At 41.4% G+C, this 21,600-nt stretch overlaps 1 protein-coding gene across 1 annotated transcript in view; it reads right to left on the reverse strand.

Annotated features, from left to right (window-relative positions):
• SEMA3E (semaphorin 3E) overlaps positions 1–21,600 on the reverse strand; it is a 553,526-nt gene that overhangs the window by 297,415 nt on the left and 234,511 nt on the right. Inside the window, exon 4 of the mRNA XM_069228706.1 lies at positions 3,697–3,816. Coding sequence (XP_069084807.1) covers positions 3,697–3,816 — 120 coding nt within the window. The remainder of the gene's footprint in view (positions 1–3,696; positions 3,817–21,600) is intronic.

Here is a 21,600-nt window from a genome sequence, read left to right on the forward strand (position 1 = left end):
GGATACACGACTAGCAGAAAGTATCTGGAAACCCACCAGAATCATAGACATACCACATTGCATATCTGAGCTTCAGAGCTAGGCCAACTTAGAAACAAGATATTGAGTGGTGAATGGTGAAAGAGACAGAATACAGCAACAGTAACGCAGACAAGGAATGAATCCCTAGTTCTGTTAACTAGGAAACAATGAGACATTACCCTAGTCACCAGATGGGGCAGCAGGGTTTTCATTGCATGAGCTCCCCCATGTTACATTATATTAATAGGTAATGGATAAAATGTTACCACCCTTGAAATGGGAGGATTGGTATATGGACAACATGATCAATGAATATAAGTAATGTTCGTTGTTACATAACTGATTAAGAAACAACCAAGTAAAGTAATGCTCAATAAGTAATTACCGCTTTGGCAAACACAACACATATGATGCTGCAACAGTTATAGCATGTTTATGGTTATCTAAGCTTGTGTACTTTATAAGAAGTCAATAGATACTAGAGTCACAATGTCTAGTTCGACTTATGAATAATGTTGATTTTTTTAATGCTGAATTAGCAGAAACACCTAGTGATTGGAATTATAGTACATATTGATTGTTGAATAAAATTGTTATAACGTAGATTATTGGACTGAAATTGCTGAGGGAAATTATGAAACATATTGGTCGCTGACTAAAACAGTTGCATCTCATATACATTAGTAATGCTAGAACTATTCACAATATTACCAACAGCAAAACTTTCCTCCGGAAGAAAATGCTTCTTTGCAGTGCTGAAAAAGCCTTTCAAAACAGCCACAATATTGGCGCTATCTGCATGGCAATCCTGGACCCCCCCCAAGCATCAAAATATGGTTTACTGCCATTTGAGATTCAAGGCAATTCAAGCCAGGGAAGGGTTTTTCTGCATGTTCAATTTGTCTCATTGGGATAAAATATAATTTTTCCCAGTTGATTTTTAACACTAGAAAATTTCTATTTTCAATATTTTTATTATATGGCCTTCCCTCTTTTTGCACCTCCCACATACAATAGTATATTGTCTGCATATATTTATATAGTGTGTGATGTGCCAGCTATTTCTATACTACTGTGATGCTCTCCTGTCTATCATGACTATGACCATAGGGGTTCAATCGCCAGACCATATATCAATGATATGATTTGGCCTATGTGGGGCACATAAAAAGCTGTTAGCTCTGTTAACAAATGAATCCATTGCTTCTTATCTGGTCCGCCCACCTTCTTTCGCTGAACCATAAATAACACCACTTTCTCCGTGTCCATGGAAACAACTGTGGGCATTGCTTCTGATTTCAGAGTTACCTCGAGTACTTAGAAAAAAAGTAGCATTTTGGTGACGTACTTAGCACTGAATTAGTCCGTTGTGATCTGAGTTGATCATTATTGAAAGACTCAAAGGAGATACTCAATAAATACTACACTGAATACCTTGTAGTCTACGATCAGCGTAAAATGGGTTGGAAAGACATTCTAACTAATTGATATCTTCTGGGCTTTGGAAGGGATAATTTCAGTGCTTCTGTGGTGGTGAGTAGCAGAGCATCCTTCAGTTTCACCACCACAACTGTCTTGGTAGGTCTGGATGCTGGGTGCAAAAACATTTGGATAAATTGAGTAGTAATCAGATGTTAACCTAAACTTTCCTCAAGCAAGTTTTATTTTTGGCAATAGAAATTGAGATATAAATTAGCATCTAGATCCTTCATCTACATTTGGGCTTGAGTCCTCGGGATTGGTAGGTCAAGAAAATCCCTTAGTTTTTTAATTTGCCATGTATTTATCCAGATACAATTTTGCCTAATATGCTGAAAAAGCTTGTTTTATTGTTCTCTATGTGTGACAAAAGACACTGCTCATTACAGGTACTTGTTTTCTAGGATCCAGCTTTTGAGTTCTGTCCCCTTTTATGTGTTGAGTCATGGCATAGTGCGCGTAATCTAGGCATCTCAATCTTTCTAATTTCCCCCCTTTTACATATCAGTCTGCAGTGGCGGGTGCTTGAGTGACACCCGTTTCTAGACACTTTAATTTGCTATACAGTGTATTCATTTTCCAGTTAAGCATGTTCAATACACCTTGTGGCATTCTGATATGATGACTCTGTGTAGCCTTGACCCTCAATTTCTTCATGGCCCACATTCTCTGCAAAGTAATTCAAGGTCTGTTTTTTAATTATGTCCCTGAATACTGGGTCATTGAGTGAAGCAGTGTGCAAGCACTTTCAAACTCTGCATATGCCGTACCCCAACAAGTTATTATAACTAATTCAGTATTATCAGAATGTGTCCTGCTAGGGTATTCTGCCTCTGCCTCCAATGCATGTAGGTATTTTTGTGCAGACAACCCTATCAAACCTGACACAGAGTAAAGTACTGGGCAGTAGAAAGTGTATACCCCTTCATTAGGGTCCAACGTGTCGACCAGTTTCCATTTGTCAAACTATTTCCTTAGCACCTATGCAGCGTCCTTTACAGCTGTCATGAGCAGGTGTGGATGTCACATATCTAAGGGAATATCAATAACACTGTTCAAGTCATCCCTCCTCGTGCAGGTGAGATTGGTGGTCTCCTTATATTTACAGTCTCCTGTGGATTTGAAGGATCCCTCCTCAGAGGCAATCGTAGGAGCCACACGTATTATGCAGGCTAGGAACCAACTGTGCCTTAGCTGTATAGATAAAGAAATGCACGGCCCAGGATCTTCTGACTGAATAAAGGTTAATAATTGATGAAGATGCATTATACCACATAGCAATTGGATTACGTTCAAGAAATGCAAAGTCAAAAATATTTTGGTGTAGTTCTGAGTGAATATTAATTTCCATGGATGCTACAGGACCATGTATTGTGTAGAAACGGACATTAAATGACTGTTGTCCTATATTCTTAAACTTTTGTTCAGACAGCTGCAAAGAGAAGAATGATTTGCATCTGAATTTTCCCTTTAGTGAGAATGTAAATTGGTGTAGAAAGCTTAAAAGTCATCCGGTCTGATTTAGGGTTTGGCAGGCTGGTAGTCTGTCACAAACGTGAAAGATATCCTGTCCACCTCATTGTAAGTGCATTATGTACTAATGCACTTTTAATAAGGTAGATGGGATACCCGTCATTATAAATCAGGACCATAGTTTGAAATTTTGCTATGATGATTGGCCGGTGTAATTGCCAAGGGACTGCTTACACATATTTTACCGAGAAACCAGGACTCATAACAATCATAGGAAATGTAAAAAGAATTTGTTTAATATCTGAGTTTGTGTTGTACTCATATTGTTTGGAGATTATTGTTTTGACATTTATATAGTGCCCATGATGAAGCGCTGAAAGGCTTTTAGCATAGGTTGTACACTACTCCATGGGCTTTAAGTATAAGTAATTTAGTTACGTATAACAGTTTTTAGGCATACATGTTGTTTCCCGTCAGTTAAATTACATATTCCATTAACTCAAACATTTGGCCCAAACTCTCTGGACAACGATATTTTTTCAACTTCCTCCAAATGCGATTTACTGAAAATGGGGTAACATGCATTTATGTAATTTATAAGTAAAATGTTTCATCATAATAATGCATAACATTTATCTACTGAATGAAAAAAGGCCTGCAGCATGGATGTGAACTGATCAAAACAAACAAAATAACATGTTCCTTCACTTTGCTTCTTCTTACCTCCGATCGTAGTCCCACCCTTATAAAGGCACAGACTGGATCAAAAGCTCCAGTCCCACACGCTAAGAGATGAGTTCTGTTGTAATGGTGAAGGACACGGACAAAATTTGCACATTCGTTCTGCAGAAGAAAGAAGAGTGTCAAAAGAGGTTGCAATAGCATTAATGTTTAGATGCGTGAACTACAAAACACTAAACCATAAAAGTAAAAGCAAGCAATGGTAAAGTCAATATATCTCAGCAGTAAAAGAGAGAGATATTTGCTTTGCCAATGCTAATTTGCACAGGCATTCTCTAATGCCAAAATAGCCAACAACGCACCACGACACATATGCACACATAAGACACAAGGCATGCACATGCATGCAGATGGATGGGTCACCAATTTGGAACTTAAGCATTTCAAGATAGATCGGTGGAAAAGCAAGTATGCACAAGTGTCATGATGCACTGGTGGCCAGTTTGTAATTTTAATAATTACTGTTACTTCATGGGCAAGGGCCATTTAAAACAGCAAATTCAAAGTGAACAAAGAAATTGTACTCAAGCATCAAAAAGATAGCGAACAACCCAGCGATATAATGAAAAGTAAAAAAAAAAAAAGAAACATAAATATATATGTGTGTATATATATATATATATATATATATATATATGTGTGTGTGTGTGCAGCGAGTTCAAGAGTGTGAATGTGAAGCGTCAGGGAGCAACGGATGAGCACGGTAGGAGAAGGTTAGAAAAATAGAGTGTGTGAGGGGGCTAGGCAAAATTCGGATCTCTCACCAGCGGGTAACATTAATCAGCAGAGTTATCCTTACATTTTTATTGCTGCCTTAAAACTGATGGATGCACAAGCAAGTTCAGTGCCTTTAAACCCATAAGTTATTTTTAAACACAGCGCCCGCACTAAAGTAAGTGCACTGGTTACACCACCCTAAAGCCAGCCCTGCGCCCATGTTCGGACCCAATGAGGAGCTCTCAGGCTCAGGCCCATGCACAGTGCCCGCGGTGTGGTGCGGGGGCACTGGATATCGGGCCCCCGCACTGCAGTGGCTGCAGGGCTATTGTTAAGCCACTGATGTCTCCAACAAAGAGCTTACATTGTCTTTAACTAAAACGCTAAAAAAACAAGAATTTGCAATGCAACGGGTCTCGCATTTGCTCGAGTTAAAGCTAATAGCATTGTAAAGAAAAAAAACGCAGCACGATCGCGCTGGGTGGAAAATAAACAGATAAAGTAGTCCAGACCCCAGGCTGAAAACATCGAGCCTCGCATGTTTTTAGTAGTTTACCGGTGCTGTGTAGATGGGCTAAACACCGGAAAAGGCATGACCTTTGCATGCCTTTCACAAATGAAAGCAAGTGGATTTTAAAAGGCAAGCCCACGAACCAATGTAAGTGACTGACGTGACATGGGCGTGGTTTGAAGCCCAAAGAGAGATTACAGAATGGACGGAGCGCTATGCGCTCGTCCATAAAAAAGAAAACATTACTAGAGCTTTGCCAAATATTAGCTTGGGTTATTGAGGACAGAATTAGATCCTCAAAATGCAACCAATGCCCGAAAAAAGTTGGTGAACACTAGAGGTTAAGAAAGGAGAGAAAAGTTGGGAAGTCTCCCTTGTACACAAAAACATGTTTGTCGAGCGTACTTTAAATAGTAGCTCATGAACAGCTCCTTAGATTTTTAAGTAGCTATTTAGGGTGAACAGTAACCAAGTCGAATTTTTTAACCACTCATTTGACCTTTAACTGAAAAACTCACCCAAATCAACATCAAGCGCTAGGTGAAAAACCTAATTTAAACATTTATGTAATGTATATCAAAGACTTGAAATTAAAAAAAGCATAGTGGAACTAGATGCAATCCACTGATTAAAGTTCTCAAAATATACGTGCATGCAATGCATGAACAAATAGCTAAAATATCTCTGAAGGCAACGCATTTTGTAAAATATTTTCAGGTGAAGGGCCATAAGTGTTTCACTGCTGAGCTGTTTTACCAAAATCAACAATGGGTATCCCTACTTGCAGGGCAGACGCATTAATGATTGTTTAGGAATGAGCAGCCATTCCTTGCGCGTCATGCAAAAAGACAACTAGAACATCTGGGAAAGGCCGACTCAGTTGTACTGCAAACTGTCCAGTGAATAGTCTATGGCCGAGAAAGAAAGGAAGCCTGGTGCAGAGATCATCCGTCTTCTGGCTACGTCACATTCACTGGTGCTGAATTCACAATCTAAATTGGTGTGAAGATTGTTTTCTAAATTGGCAATAACTTTTTCGTCCTCAATCGGTATGGTCAGAACGTTCACAAGAAAAGCCATTGGGGAGCCTGGGTGAGGTGTGGGTGTTAAGTCTTCACTCTCCCTCTGAAAGCCTGGTAGTTCTGTTGAAGTAAAATAGCAGGAAAAGGGACACAAACATTTGGTGCATGAACAAAGAATACACAGCTATCTTGATTTTTTTTGTTTAAAATGTGGAGGCACCCATTTTGGGAGGAAATGACCTAATTATCGGAAACAAAAGGATGCGTCCATAATAAGTCAATTGGTTAGTAAAACCGCCTTCCTAAGAGCAACTGAAATTAAATTCTGCGTTTAAGACAAGATGCAGTTGGACCTAAGGGCTCCAGTGGGAAGTAGGTGCTGCTTTCTGGACAACTCATAAAAGACATTAGCATAGACTATCATGGAACTCAATGATCCACTGATATGAGACAAAGGGCATCATTTACAAGGCCTGTGGTGCAGGGCAGCACAGCAAGTGCCTTGCTGCACTGCCCTGTTCCACCAAGAAAGGGAAATGTGCTGTATCTACAAGATGTGGTGTATTTTTGTCCTCTACCCCTGCTTTGGCGCACAATCTGCTGCCATGCGCCAACGCAGGCAACCTTGCACCATAGTGCAAGGGAGCTTGAGTTGTGGGGATGATTGTGTTTGTGCAGGAAGGGTCACCTTCCTGCACAAAAACAATCACAAGAGTTTGTTTTCTCTTTCTATGTGTGCTGCAGAATGCAGCACACATATAAAGAGGAAACCACAGTGAGAAATTAAGATATTTCTCCCTGTTGCGTCACTTTTACGCCACCACTGAGGTGGTGTAGAGATCTGAAGCATTCCCAGTGTGCCACTAGGGCCTCGTAAATGGGGCCCACAGTTTCCCATTTTAATTACCGAGTGGTAATGAGTACTGCAGCAAGGCATATACAAAGACCACAAAATCAGTTCTTATGCCATGGATAATGCACCTCTCTTTCAAGCTCAACGAATGAACACTCATACAATCTATAATGCTCAGTAAGAAAGTAAGCATTACTTAAATTGTGCCAAACCAAACAGTAGTCTTGGCAGACCACATTCTGATAGTTGTCCATGTAAGATTGGAATGCGATGTTCATGGCTTAAATGACATGCACCGAGGCTAAGCCAAAGGGTAAGCAGTATTCATGGCAGCTCAGATCCTTGACACATACCATGAGTACACAGGCAGGTTGGAGGAGGTAAAGAAAGTAGAGAGCAGCCTATAACAACTCTTTAGTAGGATGCTAGATAGTGCAAAAGGTGGTAATCACTATAATATAGTCTGTCTTGTTCTAAAGTGTCTTATGTTAAAATTGTTCTGAAACCCTATAATGGTATAGAAGGATAATACATAAGAAAAAAGAGGGTATTTGAAGGATTATAAATGCTATTTGTAGGGGCAGTGGTGCATCTGGTGCAGTGGTATCTGGGCTGAGGTGAGAGAGGGTCCAGCAAGCTCTGAATAAAATGTTAAATATTTTATTTAGCATTGATTTAATGTTTACTGTTTCCCGTATTGTGTGTTGGAGAGTGGAAAGCTCTGTGAGTTGTGCATTGCAGTGAAATGAAGGGTGGGTTAAAAAGGAATAAAATTAAAAAGAAGGTAGGAAGGATAAAATATAGAAAGAAAAAGCAGGGATGAGAGAGCAAACGAGAAAAGATTTAGAAAAAAAGAATGCAAAGAACGATAAGAGGGAAGAAGGAAATATGAGACGAAAGGTAAATGCTAAGACAAAATTGAGTATAGAGACTGGAAGGACAGAAATAGAGCGGACAGAGAGAAAAACAAATGAGAAAGGAAGATGTGATTAGGAGGAGGAGAGTATAATGGGAAATAGAGGACAGAGAGCATGGGAAAAAAGGAGAATGTGAAAGAAAGCAGGGAGTGGACAAAGTTACAGAAGAGCAAAGGATGTAATAGAGAGAGAGAGAAGGGAGAAACAAACAAGCAAAAGCAGAAAGGGAGGAAAAAGAAGGTGATGAAAATTATGGTGCTGGAGAGAATAGCATGAAGTAAAGTCTTCATGCTCCCTATGAAAACCTGGTGGTTCAGCTGAAGTAAAATAACTGAAAAAGGAATCAAATACATTTGGTTCAAGGACAAAGAAGTCACAGCCATCTTGAAAGAAGCAAAGTTAAGTGTTAGTCCTACCAGCCTTAGGGTGGTCTTTCCCCCAAGCTTTTTGCCTTACCATTCCATTTTTGCTGATCTCTTTCTTGTTGGCTTTAGAACTCTTTGCACTTTAGCCCTGCTGACCAGTACCTAAGACTGTGTGCTCATTGCTTTAAACTATAAAACATTGGCTTACACCCAATGGAGACATTTAATATACTGATGAGTCCCCATTAAGATGGTACTATATGTACCCAGGGCCTGTAAATTAAATGCAACTAGTGGGCCTGCAGCACTAATTGTTCCACCCACTTAAGTAACCTGTCAAACCTGCCTCAGGTCTGCTATTGCAGTCCATGCGTGCAGTTTAAAACTGTCATTTTGATCTGGCAAGATAAACTTCCTACCAGGTGTTAGAAATTGGGTCCCTAGTTCACAGAGGTTTGCACTCTGTCCAAGTAGGGACCACAATCCTAGTCAGGGCAAGTAAGATACACACTGAAAGATGAACTGTGCTCACCCTCTGGTAGCTTGGCATAGAGCAGTCAGGCTAAGCTAAAGAGGCAATGTGTAAAGTATTTGTGCACACACCCACTAACGCAGTGAAAACACCTCAAAAGGACTCCACACCAGTTTAAAAATAGTCAATATTTATCTGAGTCAAACAAGACCAAAACAACAAAAACCACCATGCACAAATAATGTTATGAATCTTTAAACGTTAGATCAAAATGCAGTGCTTAGAAGACAATAGCTGCAACTGGAACTAACTTCTCGCACTGGACAGGGGCAAATCCAAAAAGGGTACAGGAGTCACGCAGACCCTCGAACATTATTTTTGTTTCATCTATGCTCAGTGACAATGCGTTGATCCAAGGAGGGGATATGCCTGCTTGCGGGCGGTGAGTTGTTTCCTGATCGGGCAATGTCAGTGATGCGTGGATGTCCAGAATCGATGAGTACTGGTTCTGATGTGTTGGTGCTGTGTCAGCCAAACTGGGGCTGCATTGTACGTTGAGGTTGTTGTGTCACGCAGATGGTGAGCTGTGTCTGCAGCTTCAGTGTAGGCATCAGCAAAAGAGGCGTTTCTGCAGTGTATACCAGTGTATACCTCATATATGGTCTCAGAAGCCCAGTACTTATACCCAAATGTGCCTTTGAAGTGGGGGAGACTTCAATGAGTGGTTTTGAAGTGCCCCTATTCTCTTTGAGCCCAATCCTATCTGCCAGGAGGTCTATAGGGGGGTTATCAGTCCTACCAAGGAAGACACATTGCTATGCAAATGGAATGCAGGGGCAGTTGGGTGTCCTGTATTTATGGCTGTCTAAATGGAATGCACAAAGGTAGCTGTCACCTAATCTTACACAGAAAAGACATGGATAGGAGGCAGGTTAAGGCACAAGGGCCCGTATTTATACTTTTTTACGCTAAACCGCGCTAACGCAGTTTAGCGTCAAAAATTTTTGCGCCGGCTAACGCCATTCTGAAGTACCATGCGGGCGCCGTATTTATTGAATGGCGTTAGCCGGCGCAAGCAGACCGGCGCTGCCTGGTGTGCGTGGAAAAAAACCACGTACACCAGGCAGCGCCGGCGTAGGGAAAAATGGCGCTAGGGCGTCTTAAAAATGGTGCAAGTCATGGTTGACGCCAAAAATCGCCTCCACCTGATTTGCGCCATTTTTAACGACGCCCAGACGCCATTTACATGACTCCTGTCTTAGTAAAGACAGGAGTCATGCCCCCTTGCCCAATGGCCATGCCCAGGGGACTTATGTCCCCTGGGCATGGTCATTGGGCATTGAGGCATGTAGGGGGGCACAAATCAGGCCCCCCTATGCCACAAAAAATATATAAAAAAAAAATATATACTTACCTGAACTTACCTGAATGTCCCTGGGGTGGGTCCCTCCATCCTTGGGTGTCCTCCTGGGGTGGGCAAGGGTGGCAGGGGGGTCCCTGGGGGCATGGGAGGGCAGCTGTGGGCTCATTTTGAGCCCACAGGTCCCTTAACGCCTGCCCTGACCCAGGCGTTAAAAAGTGGCGCAAATGCGGGGTTTTCTGCCCCGCCAACTCCCGGGCGTGATTTTTGCCCGGGAGTATAAATACGACGCATTTGCGTCGCAGTCATTTGTTTGGACGGGAACGCCTACCTTGCATCTCATTAACGCAAGGAAGGCGTTCACGCTAAAAAATGACGCTCTTTACTCATACTTTGGCGCTAGACGCGTCTAGCGCCAAAGTATAAATATGGCGTTAGTTTTGCGCCGAATTTGCGTCAAAAAAAACGACGCTAATTCGGCGCAAACGGAGTATAAATATGCCCTAAGATGGTTAAAGTAACAAAATGTCAACTTTCTAAAAGTGCCATTTTCAGACCCGCAATTTAAAAAACACCTTTACCAAAATATGTGTTCTTAAATTGTGAGTCCAGAGACAACAAACTCGATTTTTCTATCTTTTCCCATTTGGAAACTACCCTTAAAATGTATTTTAAGTCAATCCCCACAAAGCCAATGGGAGAGATAGCCCTTACAGTAGTGAAAAACGAGTTTTAGAGTTTTTCACTACCTTGTCATGGCTAAAAGTCAGGGGAAACCTTGCCAAAAGATGCCAGGTCCAACACTAGGCCTAATTCTTCCTTTTTATTACAAATAAGTCATACCTAGGGTAGGCCGTAAACAGCTCATAGGGCAGGGTGCAGTGTATTTTTAGAAGATGGACATGTACTTTTCCCTTTTACATGTCCTAGTAGTGAACAATGCTTAAGTTAATTTTTCACTACTGCAAGGCCTACTTCTCCTATAGGATAATAGTGAGTTACTTTATTACATGTACTAATAAGTGCAAACCTTCAATTAGTAGCAGGTAGGAATATCAAGTTTGGTGTCTGAAGAATTGTAATTTAAAATCCTTTTTAATGGTAAGTCAGATTTAAGTCACAATTAATTTGAGAAAGAAAACATTTTCTTGTCCTAACCATTTGGTGTCTGCATCCTGTATCCTGGGTAACATAACTAGGTGTTGCTGGCAGTTGGTGTGGGTATAATGTTTTCTGAGATTAAGGGGAAATAGATGTTGTCAGGATGGGCCATCTCTGACTCGATGAGGGGGAGGAGTTGTCACCTCCAACACTTGTACATTACAAAGGCTGTACCTCAGCACGCTTACAAAGGGTTTCACACCTGTCTACTGTGGCCCCAGACAAGTTGGGGTCAGGGCAGAGAGGCAGAAAATTTCAAACACCGCTGGGGGTGGATCTTTAACTGTCACACAAGCCACTTCAAGTTTAAGAAGCACACCATGACTATCCATGAGTGTCTTGAAAGACTTACATTGTAAGGTAGTGAAAATGTTCTCACCAAGCTATGTACATTCATTAAGACATAAAGACACAATCCTGTCAACAAACAATGGCATTGAATCCTGGCTGCGGTGAGATCTTATAGCTGGGCAGGGGCGGGGTGCTGGTCCAGCTGCTGAAAACACCATCATGGAGTCCATCAAGTCGGCTGGGAGAGACAAGGCTTCTCTCCCACTCCTTGTTCCCACTGGCCTGCTGCCTAATGTGAAGGCCTCAGGTCCTCGAGGACTACATGAGGATGCATGCTTTATGTCCTGATACCCATGAAGGGGACCTTTTGGCCACTCCCCATTGGACATGCTTGAGGATGATGGGGGCTTCCCATACTGCAAGGGATCCCCCTTCTGCTGCCAGGCAACTGTGGCAGCCTTGCCCTTGGTCTGTTTGCTGAATCCCCTGGGGGCATCAGGCCCAGCTGCCAGAAGATCTGAGGAGAGGAGCTACTGTGAGGTGGGATCACACTATAACCTTCATCCTCTCAGAGTACTTCTAGTGATGACATAGTTGGGGCTGAGGGGCCTGGTTAGTGGACAACCTATGGTGGTAGAGTTGGTGCTACCCAGGCTGATGTGGCAAAGCCTGACCCTGTGACTGGGTGACCTGCTGGAAGTCGAGGGATTGAGTGGAGGATTCTGGTAGCATTGGTGGACCTGACTGGTAGACCACACCCCCTGAGGTTCTCACTTCCCCGGAGAGGGTCTTGGAGGGGAGGAAGACCCCTAGCCTTATGCACCTACTGCTACCACTTGGAGGAAACAGTACCAGTGGATACTCTAATTGCTTGTGCTGCCAGCCACCTCACTGGACCCTACAGAGTAAGGTCGATCGGGCTTGACTAAAATAGACAATGCTTGGTGGGGCATTCCCCTGCCACCGCTAGTGATATAAAGCATTTTTTAGTGACACTTATGGCCAGCCATTTCTTCTTGGGGTTCTCTGGCCCAGAGCAAAGAGCCTCATCCAACATTCACTGGATCATGAAACAGGCCCCCATTTTCACAGATGCAACCTAAAATCTACAGATTCATGGGCCTGCATCAGGGCTTAGGGTGGCTTCGGGCTCAGAACCCCAGCTGCCAAGGTCGGCTGAGGGCAGGGACACTAATGTGAGACTTCAGGCCATCCAAGACTAGAAATTGGCACATTAATCTAAGATTGGAGAGGTGCAGGTTGGGTGGCTCAACTGACAAGACCTTGGCAACGCAGTTGACAGAGTGTCAGAGGTGGACATATGGATCTCAGAGTTGGAGGAAATGGTGTAAGAATTCAAATCCAAAGTCTCCCGACTGGTAGTTACACCCAAGACTCTCACAGAGAGTCTCCAAGCATGGTGGGAAGGTTAGCTGGGCCCCTGGATGATAGTAGCAGGAGGAATGCGGGCATGGCTTTCCGTACCTTACAATCTCAGCATATTTGTTCCTTGTTCAATTTAAATCCAACCACCACAGCTGCCTTATGTGTCTGTGGCTGTGGGGAGCCCCCAACTTGCCTGTACCTACATGCTTCCATCCCCCAGAATATGAGGGACACTTCTATCCGGTGATATGGGGTTTCCCTGTCATAGCAACATTCTGGCAAAATATTTTTACCTCTATGTCGAGAGTCCTGGGAAGCCTGATTGAATTGTTACTAAAGTTTGCCATACTGAGGATCCTGTATGACCTGAAGGGGCCTTGGGGTGACCGGACCGTGGTGGGGATCGGCATGATGATTGCTAAGAGAGACATTGCTAAACAATGGTATTCCATCAGGACTACCTCCCCCCGCCCTCCCCACCCCCCCCACTGGCAAGCAGACATAGACTGGTGTACAAAGCAGACGGAGACCATATGTGCGCATAAATATGCCCTGAGAAACATGCTAACACTATTGGGGAAAGTGGTGGCTATATTATGGAATGGGATCATTGTTTTTGGATGCCACCAATTTGTACTCTCGAAGGTGTTCACTTTTGTGCTGACTCACTATGTACAATGCGTTGTTTTGTTCACGTTTCAAACAATATAAAAAGATATAAAATAAATTGCTACTCCAGATGCTTCCACGGTCTTATGCAATCTGCTTATTTCAAGGTTCACTTGTCTGAGTAAGCTGAAAACACAATGCCACTTTCAAGAGACTCTATTTACTACATTGTAAGTACATAATTTGTTTAAGTTTTTGATGGACAGCCTCCATGCACTTCCTCTGCTCACCACCAGTATTTGTGGCATCTGCGAAAATTAAATAGCAACCGCCAATGTTTCAAAATCTAAACTGTTTTTCTAAGAATCCATACTGAACAGTTACAGCTGCAAACACGCTTGTGTGCCATTGTAATTCAGAAGCCGGGCACAATACAAGGTAGCACTGTCAACTGTAGAAACAAGTGTAGGTTTACTGAAAGAAAGAGGCTGGATAAGATTGGGAGCATTGAGATGTAGGATGGTGATCAGGGTTGGTATCAAAATGTCAGCAAATGTGTTTAGGCACCATAAAGTGAGCACATTGCAAAAATGTGTAGAGTTCCCAATCTAGAAACTCAGGCAGAGTCTGTCAGCTGGAATGGGATTTTCTGAAGTCAGGAGGCTCTTGCTTGAAGTGTGTAAAGCTCTGAACTCTCCATAGCAGGTCTCCATCAACTGCAACTTGTGGAACCCTGTGAAGAGCCAGCAGCTCCCAAAAAACCCATACTCAGGAAGACAAGGCAGAAGTACCTGGCATTACAGCAACTTACAACAGTTATGCTGGGGCTGTTTATGGGTTTGGAAATTTTGATTCGGATCCTTGAGCTTTTGGTGAGTGAGATGGACTGGTCCTGTGCATTTGCCTTGCTCTGGTTACAGTCATGTCACTCCTTTGCTCACATTATTTAGTTTGCGTACACTCCTTACTCCTACTCCCCAGAGGTGATTGGCCATTTCTAAAGCTGCATTGTATGACGTGTATGCTCTAGTTCCTCAGTACTATTTACCAAGTATATAAACACCGGGCCTTCACAGGGATTTCTGGACATGTGCTGAGAGATGAGCTGCTGGGCTGCTTGAGGCCCAATCATTAAGTTTCCATCCCATGGATTTCATCCCTCGTTCCTTCTGAGCTCTGCATTCTCTTCATTCTAGTTACAGCACTCTTTTAAAGTGTGATGTGTCTGGCTGGCACCCCAAAGTTTACGCTCTACACTTAAGCCCTGATTTACTATCACATTGTGCCGTTTGAGTGCCACGCAAGCGATGCAAACCAGATGCATAGTGTTGGAGCAAATAAATAGAGATTAACACATATTTCAGAGATTGTATACATTCTGGTTTTATAGGACAGGGGTCCCAACCTTACGATCTATGTATGATCAATCAAAAGCATGCCGAGCTACTCCCAAATGCATACAGATTAGATAAAGATCCATAAAGGCCAAGAAGTGTAAATGGGGCCTTCAAGAGCACACTGTCCTTGTGCAGTGAGCATAGCACCAATGCCACAAGAAGTGTAGCTGGAAAGATTTATCAGTGTGATCCCCCATAACAGGTATTATTCACTTGATCTTGTCTATGAATCAATGCTGAGATGTGAGCATCTCACTGGGGTTTGTGGTTTCATTCATACAACACTTCACTGAAAGACGTCTATTTGGTGATTGCGTTGAAGTCCACTGGTTGATACCCAGCCTCAAGATTAAAAAAAGCAGTAACTGGTGGTTAGAATGGTACAAGGGTTGTTGGATGAGCCAGGTCTAAAATGTTTGCTTCCCTAGGGTAAGGGATAAATGTCTATGTGCTGCAGGTACACACATAACAAAATCATAACGTTGTTTTTTAACCCATACTTTGCATCTCTAACTAGGGCCAGTGGCCATAATATATTTTGATGGGCATTTGCAGACTTCATAGTGTTCTTCAAGTAAACATATCTCTGTGGCCCAATGGAAATACTTCTGAGTTATGATGAAGCACAAATTAATGAATGAAGAGATTCATGTACGAGGTTAATACTCTTCAAGAAAGGAGACACACAATGAAAGAAAGGAAAAGGAATGAAAGAGGACCCCCCAAAAAAGAAGGAGGAGTAGTTAAAATGAGAAAAAGAGGAAGACTGCTAGCAAGGAGGAGAAAAAGAATGGAAAGAAACAAGCAGAGAAAAAACAAATGAGAGGAAGGAATGTGGGAGGAAGGAAGGAATAGAGGAAAGCTGGAAGGGAAGGAGGAAAGAAGGACAGAAGGAGGGGTAGTAAAAAGAGTAAAGAGGTAAGAAAAGAGGGAAAGGGGAATAGAGGGAGGGAAAGTAAGCAATGAGAGGCAGGAAGGACAGAAAGAAAGGAAAGAAGAAAGTGTTCCAAATGAATGAAAGAAAGAAGTAATAACAGAAGCAAGAACGTAAAGAGATTGGAACGAATGAAGGCACAAAGGTGAGATAGAAAGGAAATTAGGAACAAAAGAGAGAAGACCAAGGAAGTAGAAAAGGTGCAGTACAGGAGAGAAGGGAAAGAAAGGGAATACAGAAGAGAACAGAAGGAAAGGGAAGAACAAACAAACGAGAGAAGGAGGTAAGAAAAGGAAGTGAGGGACAAAGGAAAAAAAGAGAAGTAAACAAAGGCAGATGTGAAGCAGAGAAAGAGAAAAGAAAAAAAATGGTGAATCAAAGAGGAGAAAAGTAAAGAAAAGAAAGACTGAAGAAAGAAAGAAGGAAAGAAAGAAAGAGAGAGAGAAAGAAAAAGAGAAAGTGTGAATACACGACACAAAGCAGGATGGAACAATGGAGAGAAGGAACAAATGAGAACGAAATGAGGGAAAATGAATCAAAGGAATAAATAAACTAGGAAAGGAGAGGACAATGGAAGGGCAGAGAAAAAGGAGAAGCAAGAAAGAACGAAAGAGAGTGATAGAAAGAATGAGAATGAAAGAAAAAAGAAATAAGAAATAAGAAAGAAAGTGCACGAAATAGGAAGAAGGGAGGGAATAGTGAAAGGGGAGGCAGAAACTGGACAGTGTTTATATAACAAGAGAGTGGGCTGCATGCTGTATTTGCACTGTCAGCTTTTGAGGCTTCACATAATCAGACAGAGAGAGCTTTACAGGGTGCTTTAGAAGTAAGACAGCTAGAGTTGAGTAATATTAGGTAATTTGTTTGTGTTTGAAGTGTATACGATTTATACATATAGGACAGACAATTCTGCATGATCTGACCCCCTGAACTCGGCTGACCGGCAGAAAATTACTTGTCCGCCTGTTGGAGACGCCTTTTAGCGTCCCATTAATTAGACAAGCATATTTTTTTACGAAGAATTCATTGTGAAATCATGTTTGATAAGAATAAGATAGAATTTAGGAAACACCCAAATATGCTAATGTGAAATATAAGCCTAAAGGGCAGGGTAGGAAACAAATATGTGTTGTGTTGGTACTTGTAATGTGCAGAGCTCTGGTGGATCACAAACACAGCACAAGAGGCTTTTAAACAATTTCCTAAGTTGTTGCATAAGGAACAGTATTTGCACTTTTGTAAACTTTTCACAGAAATTTAGAATGTGAAATCTGATGAGCATTCAAACATTAAAAATAAGTAGAAAAAAACAAAAAAGGCAACAAAAACATAATTATAATTAAAAGTGTTATTTTCTTTTTAAATATGTTTAGTTGACTAACAGTCTCTCATTAAATCCCTACAATATTTACAACAGATTGCTAATTGGGATAATTTTTATAAAGGAAAATGTATCTTTCTCACTAGTTGCTATTTTCTCCAGTGACTCAGTTTATTAAGAGATTCTCAAGAACAGTTCATAAACAGTTGAACACCGAGACCACTTGTCCTTCTTATTTTGCTGTGTTACTCTGTGCTGTGTTAGTCTCAAATACTCATATTTCTAGGGGAGTCAATGGATTTCCAAAATCAGGCTCCTGGCATAGACTACTTCTGAAATGCCATAATCTTTTTTTATCACTGTTTCCATCACAAAAAACTGTGGGAAGGTGTAGGTCCCCTTCTGTCAAAAATACACATAAGATCCATTGTGTTGTTGAGAATTCAAGGGGAATATTTACAAGACCCTTGCACCTCCTTGCACCACACTAGCGTATTTTTTTACACTACTGTGGCGTTAAATAGGTAATTTCCCTGCCCCATATTTACAAAGTGGCGGTATGCATGCAAAGGGAGGCGTTCCCCTGCAGGGAGGCCCAAAAAAATGGCACAGTGAAATTAATAACATTTCACTGCACTATTTACCATCATTGTCAAAATGACGCAACCATATTAACCTATGCGCCTCCCGGTGCTTTGCTGCACTAGCGTCAAAAATGTTTACACTAGTGCAGCAAAGCACCACAATAGCATGAAAAATTCTGACACTGTTGTGCTAGCGATCACCATGCTGCACCCATGATGTCATTAGGTGGTGGTAGGGGGGTGCAAGAAAAGTCGGGACCGATGCACCACTTTCTTGTAAATCTGCCCCATAGTGTCTCTTTCCAGCAGTACAAGCATGAATTTTAGTTTCCCCATAAACCGTTCATCCACATCCCAGTGGAAATACAAACCTGTTCATTTTAACAAACAATTACTTCTAATTCACAGTAGGTTACGTGACCAGTGGTTGTCACTTTGTCAATTTTAATAATTTCCTATTGCGATGGTTTACATGCCACATGGGCTAATTCGACTTCAATCATTTGGTCTCTTGGACTGTGAGTGATGGCATTTGCCCGGTCACAAATGCATATCTACACAAAAATGTAGCTTTCATTGCCAGGGCTGTTAAGTCAATACTTCAATTTACCAATGTTTTTTTTATTTCCATTATTTATGTATATTTTTTAAATTATTTTGTGTTTGTTTAAGCTATGTTTTCAAATTCCATAAATGCAGAGGCAATAATACCTTTGGTCTGTAACATTAAGAATCTTACTTTCCTGTAATCTGCATTAAAAGTAAAAATATTTTTGTACTGAATCCTGCTAGAAAAACAACTGCACTGTCAATTAAAAGTGTGCAATGGTAAATATTTTTTATTAAATTGACATTTTTTACTGTCTGTACCCCGCTATTTAACCTTATTCAGAGAGCAGAACCACTAATGGCACTCGAAAGTCTGTCTCTGTCTGTCTGACAGAAGAGACCTCATCCCAGCACCTACTTGACTGCAGAGACACACTCAGAACAATAAAGTACACATCAGCTTGCAACCACCTAACTAAAAAAGCCTACCCAAGGGATCCTCGACTACTTAGTCCCCCATTACAGTAGCTATTGCCTCACGAATTAATACTTACTCAGTCCCAAACCTTTCCACTCTAGTGCATGAACTTATTGAAGGGCATGTGCTTGACCTTTCGGCAGTAGCAGAAACATAGATATGAGACAGACAGTACAGCTTGCTTTGAATATTGCATTAGATGTCCCCCTTGGGAAACAGATCCTGGCAGCCTTTATCTTAACAACCCTGCAGGCATCCTTCCAATCTCAACCTCCTGCCTTGGAATAACATTCACTTTGCAAAAGAGTTGACTCATTTTTATCTCCCTACACTAAAACTACATTCAATGTTGTTATTTTTGGGGACTTTTGATTGCATAGATAGACGGTCTGGATATGACAAAAGTCAAAACTCTTCCAAACTCTCTATTATTACCCTTCATCATTGTTGAATGTGAGAATATAATAGACAATCAATATTGTGCTACCTACATCTCATAGCCAGAATTTCAACTACCACAATATCAAAAAGGTAAGTATCCATAAGTAAAGATTACTATTCTTAACTTCAAATCTATGTACCTTGAAGATATATTTTATCAAGATACACGTACATGGAGTTCAGAACAGTACAGTCATGCATATCTATGCATACTTGCTTTCAAGGTATTGGGGTAGTTGATACCCTGACTATGATATTTTCATAGGACGGTGTGTAAAAAACAATACTCTGGCACAATACCTTCACGACCTTCTGTTCTCTGACCCTGCAGATCTTTACATGTTCTCCTCCATCTCTACACTCCTGTTGTGTAGCCATTTTAGCTATAGTTTTACACACGTTATTTTAGCAAACTAGGCCTGCCGCTGTGCACTTTAACCTAGACATATTTCATTCTGCTTCGTTTTTATTATTTTAACAATAGCCACATTTGTGGTCTTGTTTTATTTTCTCTATCTAGCTGTTCTCTGCCTAGGCCAGCACTGCATTCTTACAAGACACTTCTTTCACTCTGTGCTTTTCTCAAGGCTGTAGTAAGATAAGTTGCCGGCAAAAGTGGTATGCTTCGTCTTTAGCGTTAGAAACATACACACTCTTACATGGGGATCCTTTCTCGAAACATCAGCTGTTTTATTATAAAAACACTACTTTGACCCATGTACATTAGAGGGAGAGTCCAGCCAGATGATCACGACTGTATGCTGATTGCTGAGTGCTTCGTTGCAGCTGCTTACGTAGACTACAGGCCTCTTGCTCAGGTATGAGGGATGATGTCTTCCCAGGGGAACCTGAAGGGCAGAATTAGAGCTTAACATGCTGTGCTCCAACATAGCCTAGGTAGGAGCTATTCTTAACGATTTTTAGTGACAATATGGTAGCGTTATTTTTATGCTTTACTCTCCTTGTCACAATTTCAATCTTGTCATGTTTCATCGTCCTAGTTATTGCATTCTATGCTTTATTATCTAAGATGCAGTTACTTCAATAAAACCTTATTGAATTATATCCTACCTCTGTCCTTGCATATGTGAGACTAATGTAACTGAGAGAAACAAAAGAGATCTGAGTGACCACAATTTCCCTGAGGAGGCAATTGTGTCATGTGCTCGGTTGCCCAATCATCCCTGCTTTTGGGTGGAGATGAGGCACTGCTAGTTAGCCGGAATATAATCCGGATTAGGCTGACAGGTGTCACCTGTAGTGGGTTCGGACTCAGTCCCCCACAGTGCGTGTGATTCTGCCACCCAAATCCAGTAGTCTCATTAGGATAATGAGAATCTATGCAACACTCCCATTGACATATCAAGGTATAGCTCCTTAGTCACAAATCAGCTTCTATACCCTCACCACCATCCAGAAATAGAACTTTGGGCACTTTAGAATTGGAATTTACCAAGAACCTCATCACCACTATTCTTCCCTTAGAGAATGCTCCCATCCTAGGCATTCTCACTTCCAATTTGTGGGAACTTAAATCCATTGTAAACAAAGGAATTCAAATGGTTGTGCCCATGAGCTCCCAGCCTCACAGAGGAGCTGCATAATTTTGAATCTGGATGTAAAATAATTAGAACATCAGGAGGGAAAAAGATGAGTATCTTACCAAAGAAGCATATTTATCTAAATTGTCCATTTTCATGGCGTCTCAATAGAACATAGGAATTCATCTGGTATGCCCTATTCCACTCTCTCATTTAAAACGTTTAAAGAAGAACATGCTGGCTACTTCCACAACCTAAATAGAAACTATTTATACCTCAATTTTCAGCAGGTTTCCTCTCTCCGAATTTCTTCCATTTGACCCCTTAACACCAATAATTGTCTCCATTTAGAATATGTACTACATATGAAGGAGAACAGTATAAAAAGTCTCTCCATGATGACCTCACAGTCAATATTTGACCTCTGTTCCAACACTCATCTCAATAAAAAGGCTACTATCTTTAGGCACAACCTTAATCAATCTATTTCTATCGCTTAATCCCATTTGTGCCTGCCTTGCCCATTCAATTTAAAAAATCAGATCATTTGCATTTTGCCTATTCAAACCAATTTTTTAAAGGATATGTACACCCTCTGCTTTCACATTTTCTGACTTTGTGGGATCCAGGAGCCTTGGATCCTGCAAAGTCAGGCTTTCATCTATTAAACAAGTGAGTCCTTCCTTGTATCAGAATGGTATTGTTGACAGCAGTGTAGCAAACCTGACTGTTTTAAATTTTTCTTTCACTTTTCAAACCACTGATCACTGAATGCTACTGAAATGGCTATGTCAAATGGAGATCATATCCAAATCCCCAGGTTGGATTGAATGCTTTTAATCCTTTTCTGCAGGAACAACTCAGACCATGTCCAACCCTCCCTTTGTCTCTGGCTATAATCCTCCATAGAGAACTGTCCCCAGGAATCCCCCCTAAGTCCCACACAAGTTAATGTATATGTTGCACCTCAGCATTCC

The sequence above is a fragment of the Pleurodeles waltl genome, chromosome 4_1 (genome assembly GCF_031143425.1).
Source record: "Pleurodeles waltl isolate 20211129_DDA chromosome 4_1, aPleWal1.hap1.20221129, whole genome shotgun sequence".
NCBI lineage: Eukaryota > Metazoa > Chordata > Amphibia > Caudata > Salamandridae > Pleurodeles > Pleurodeles waltl.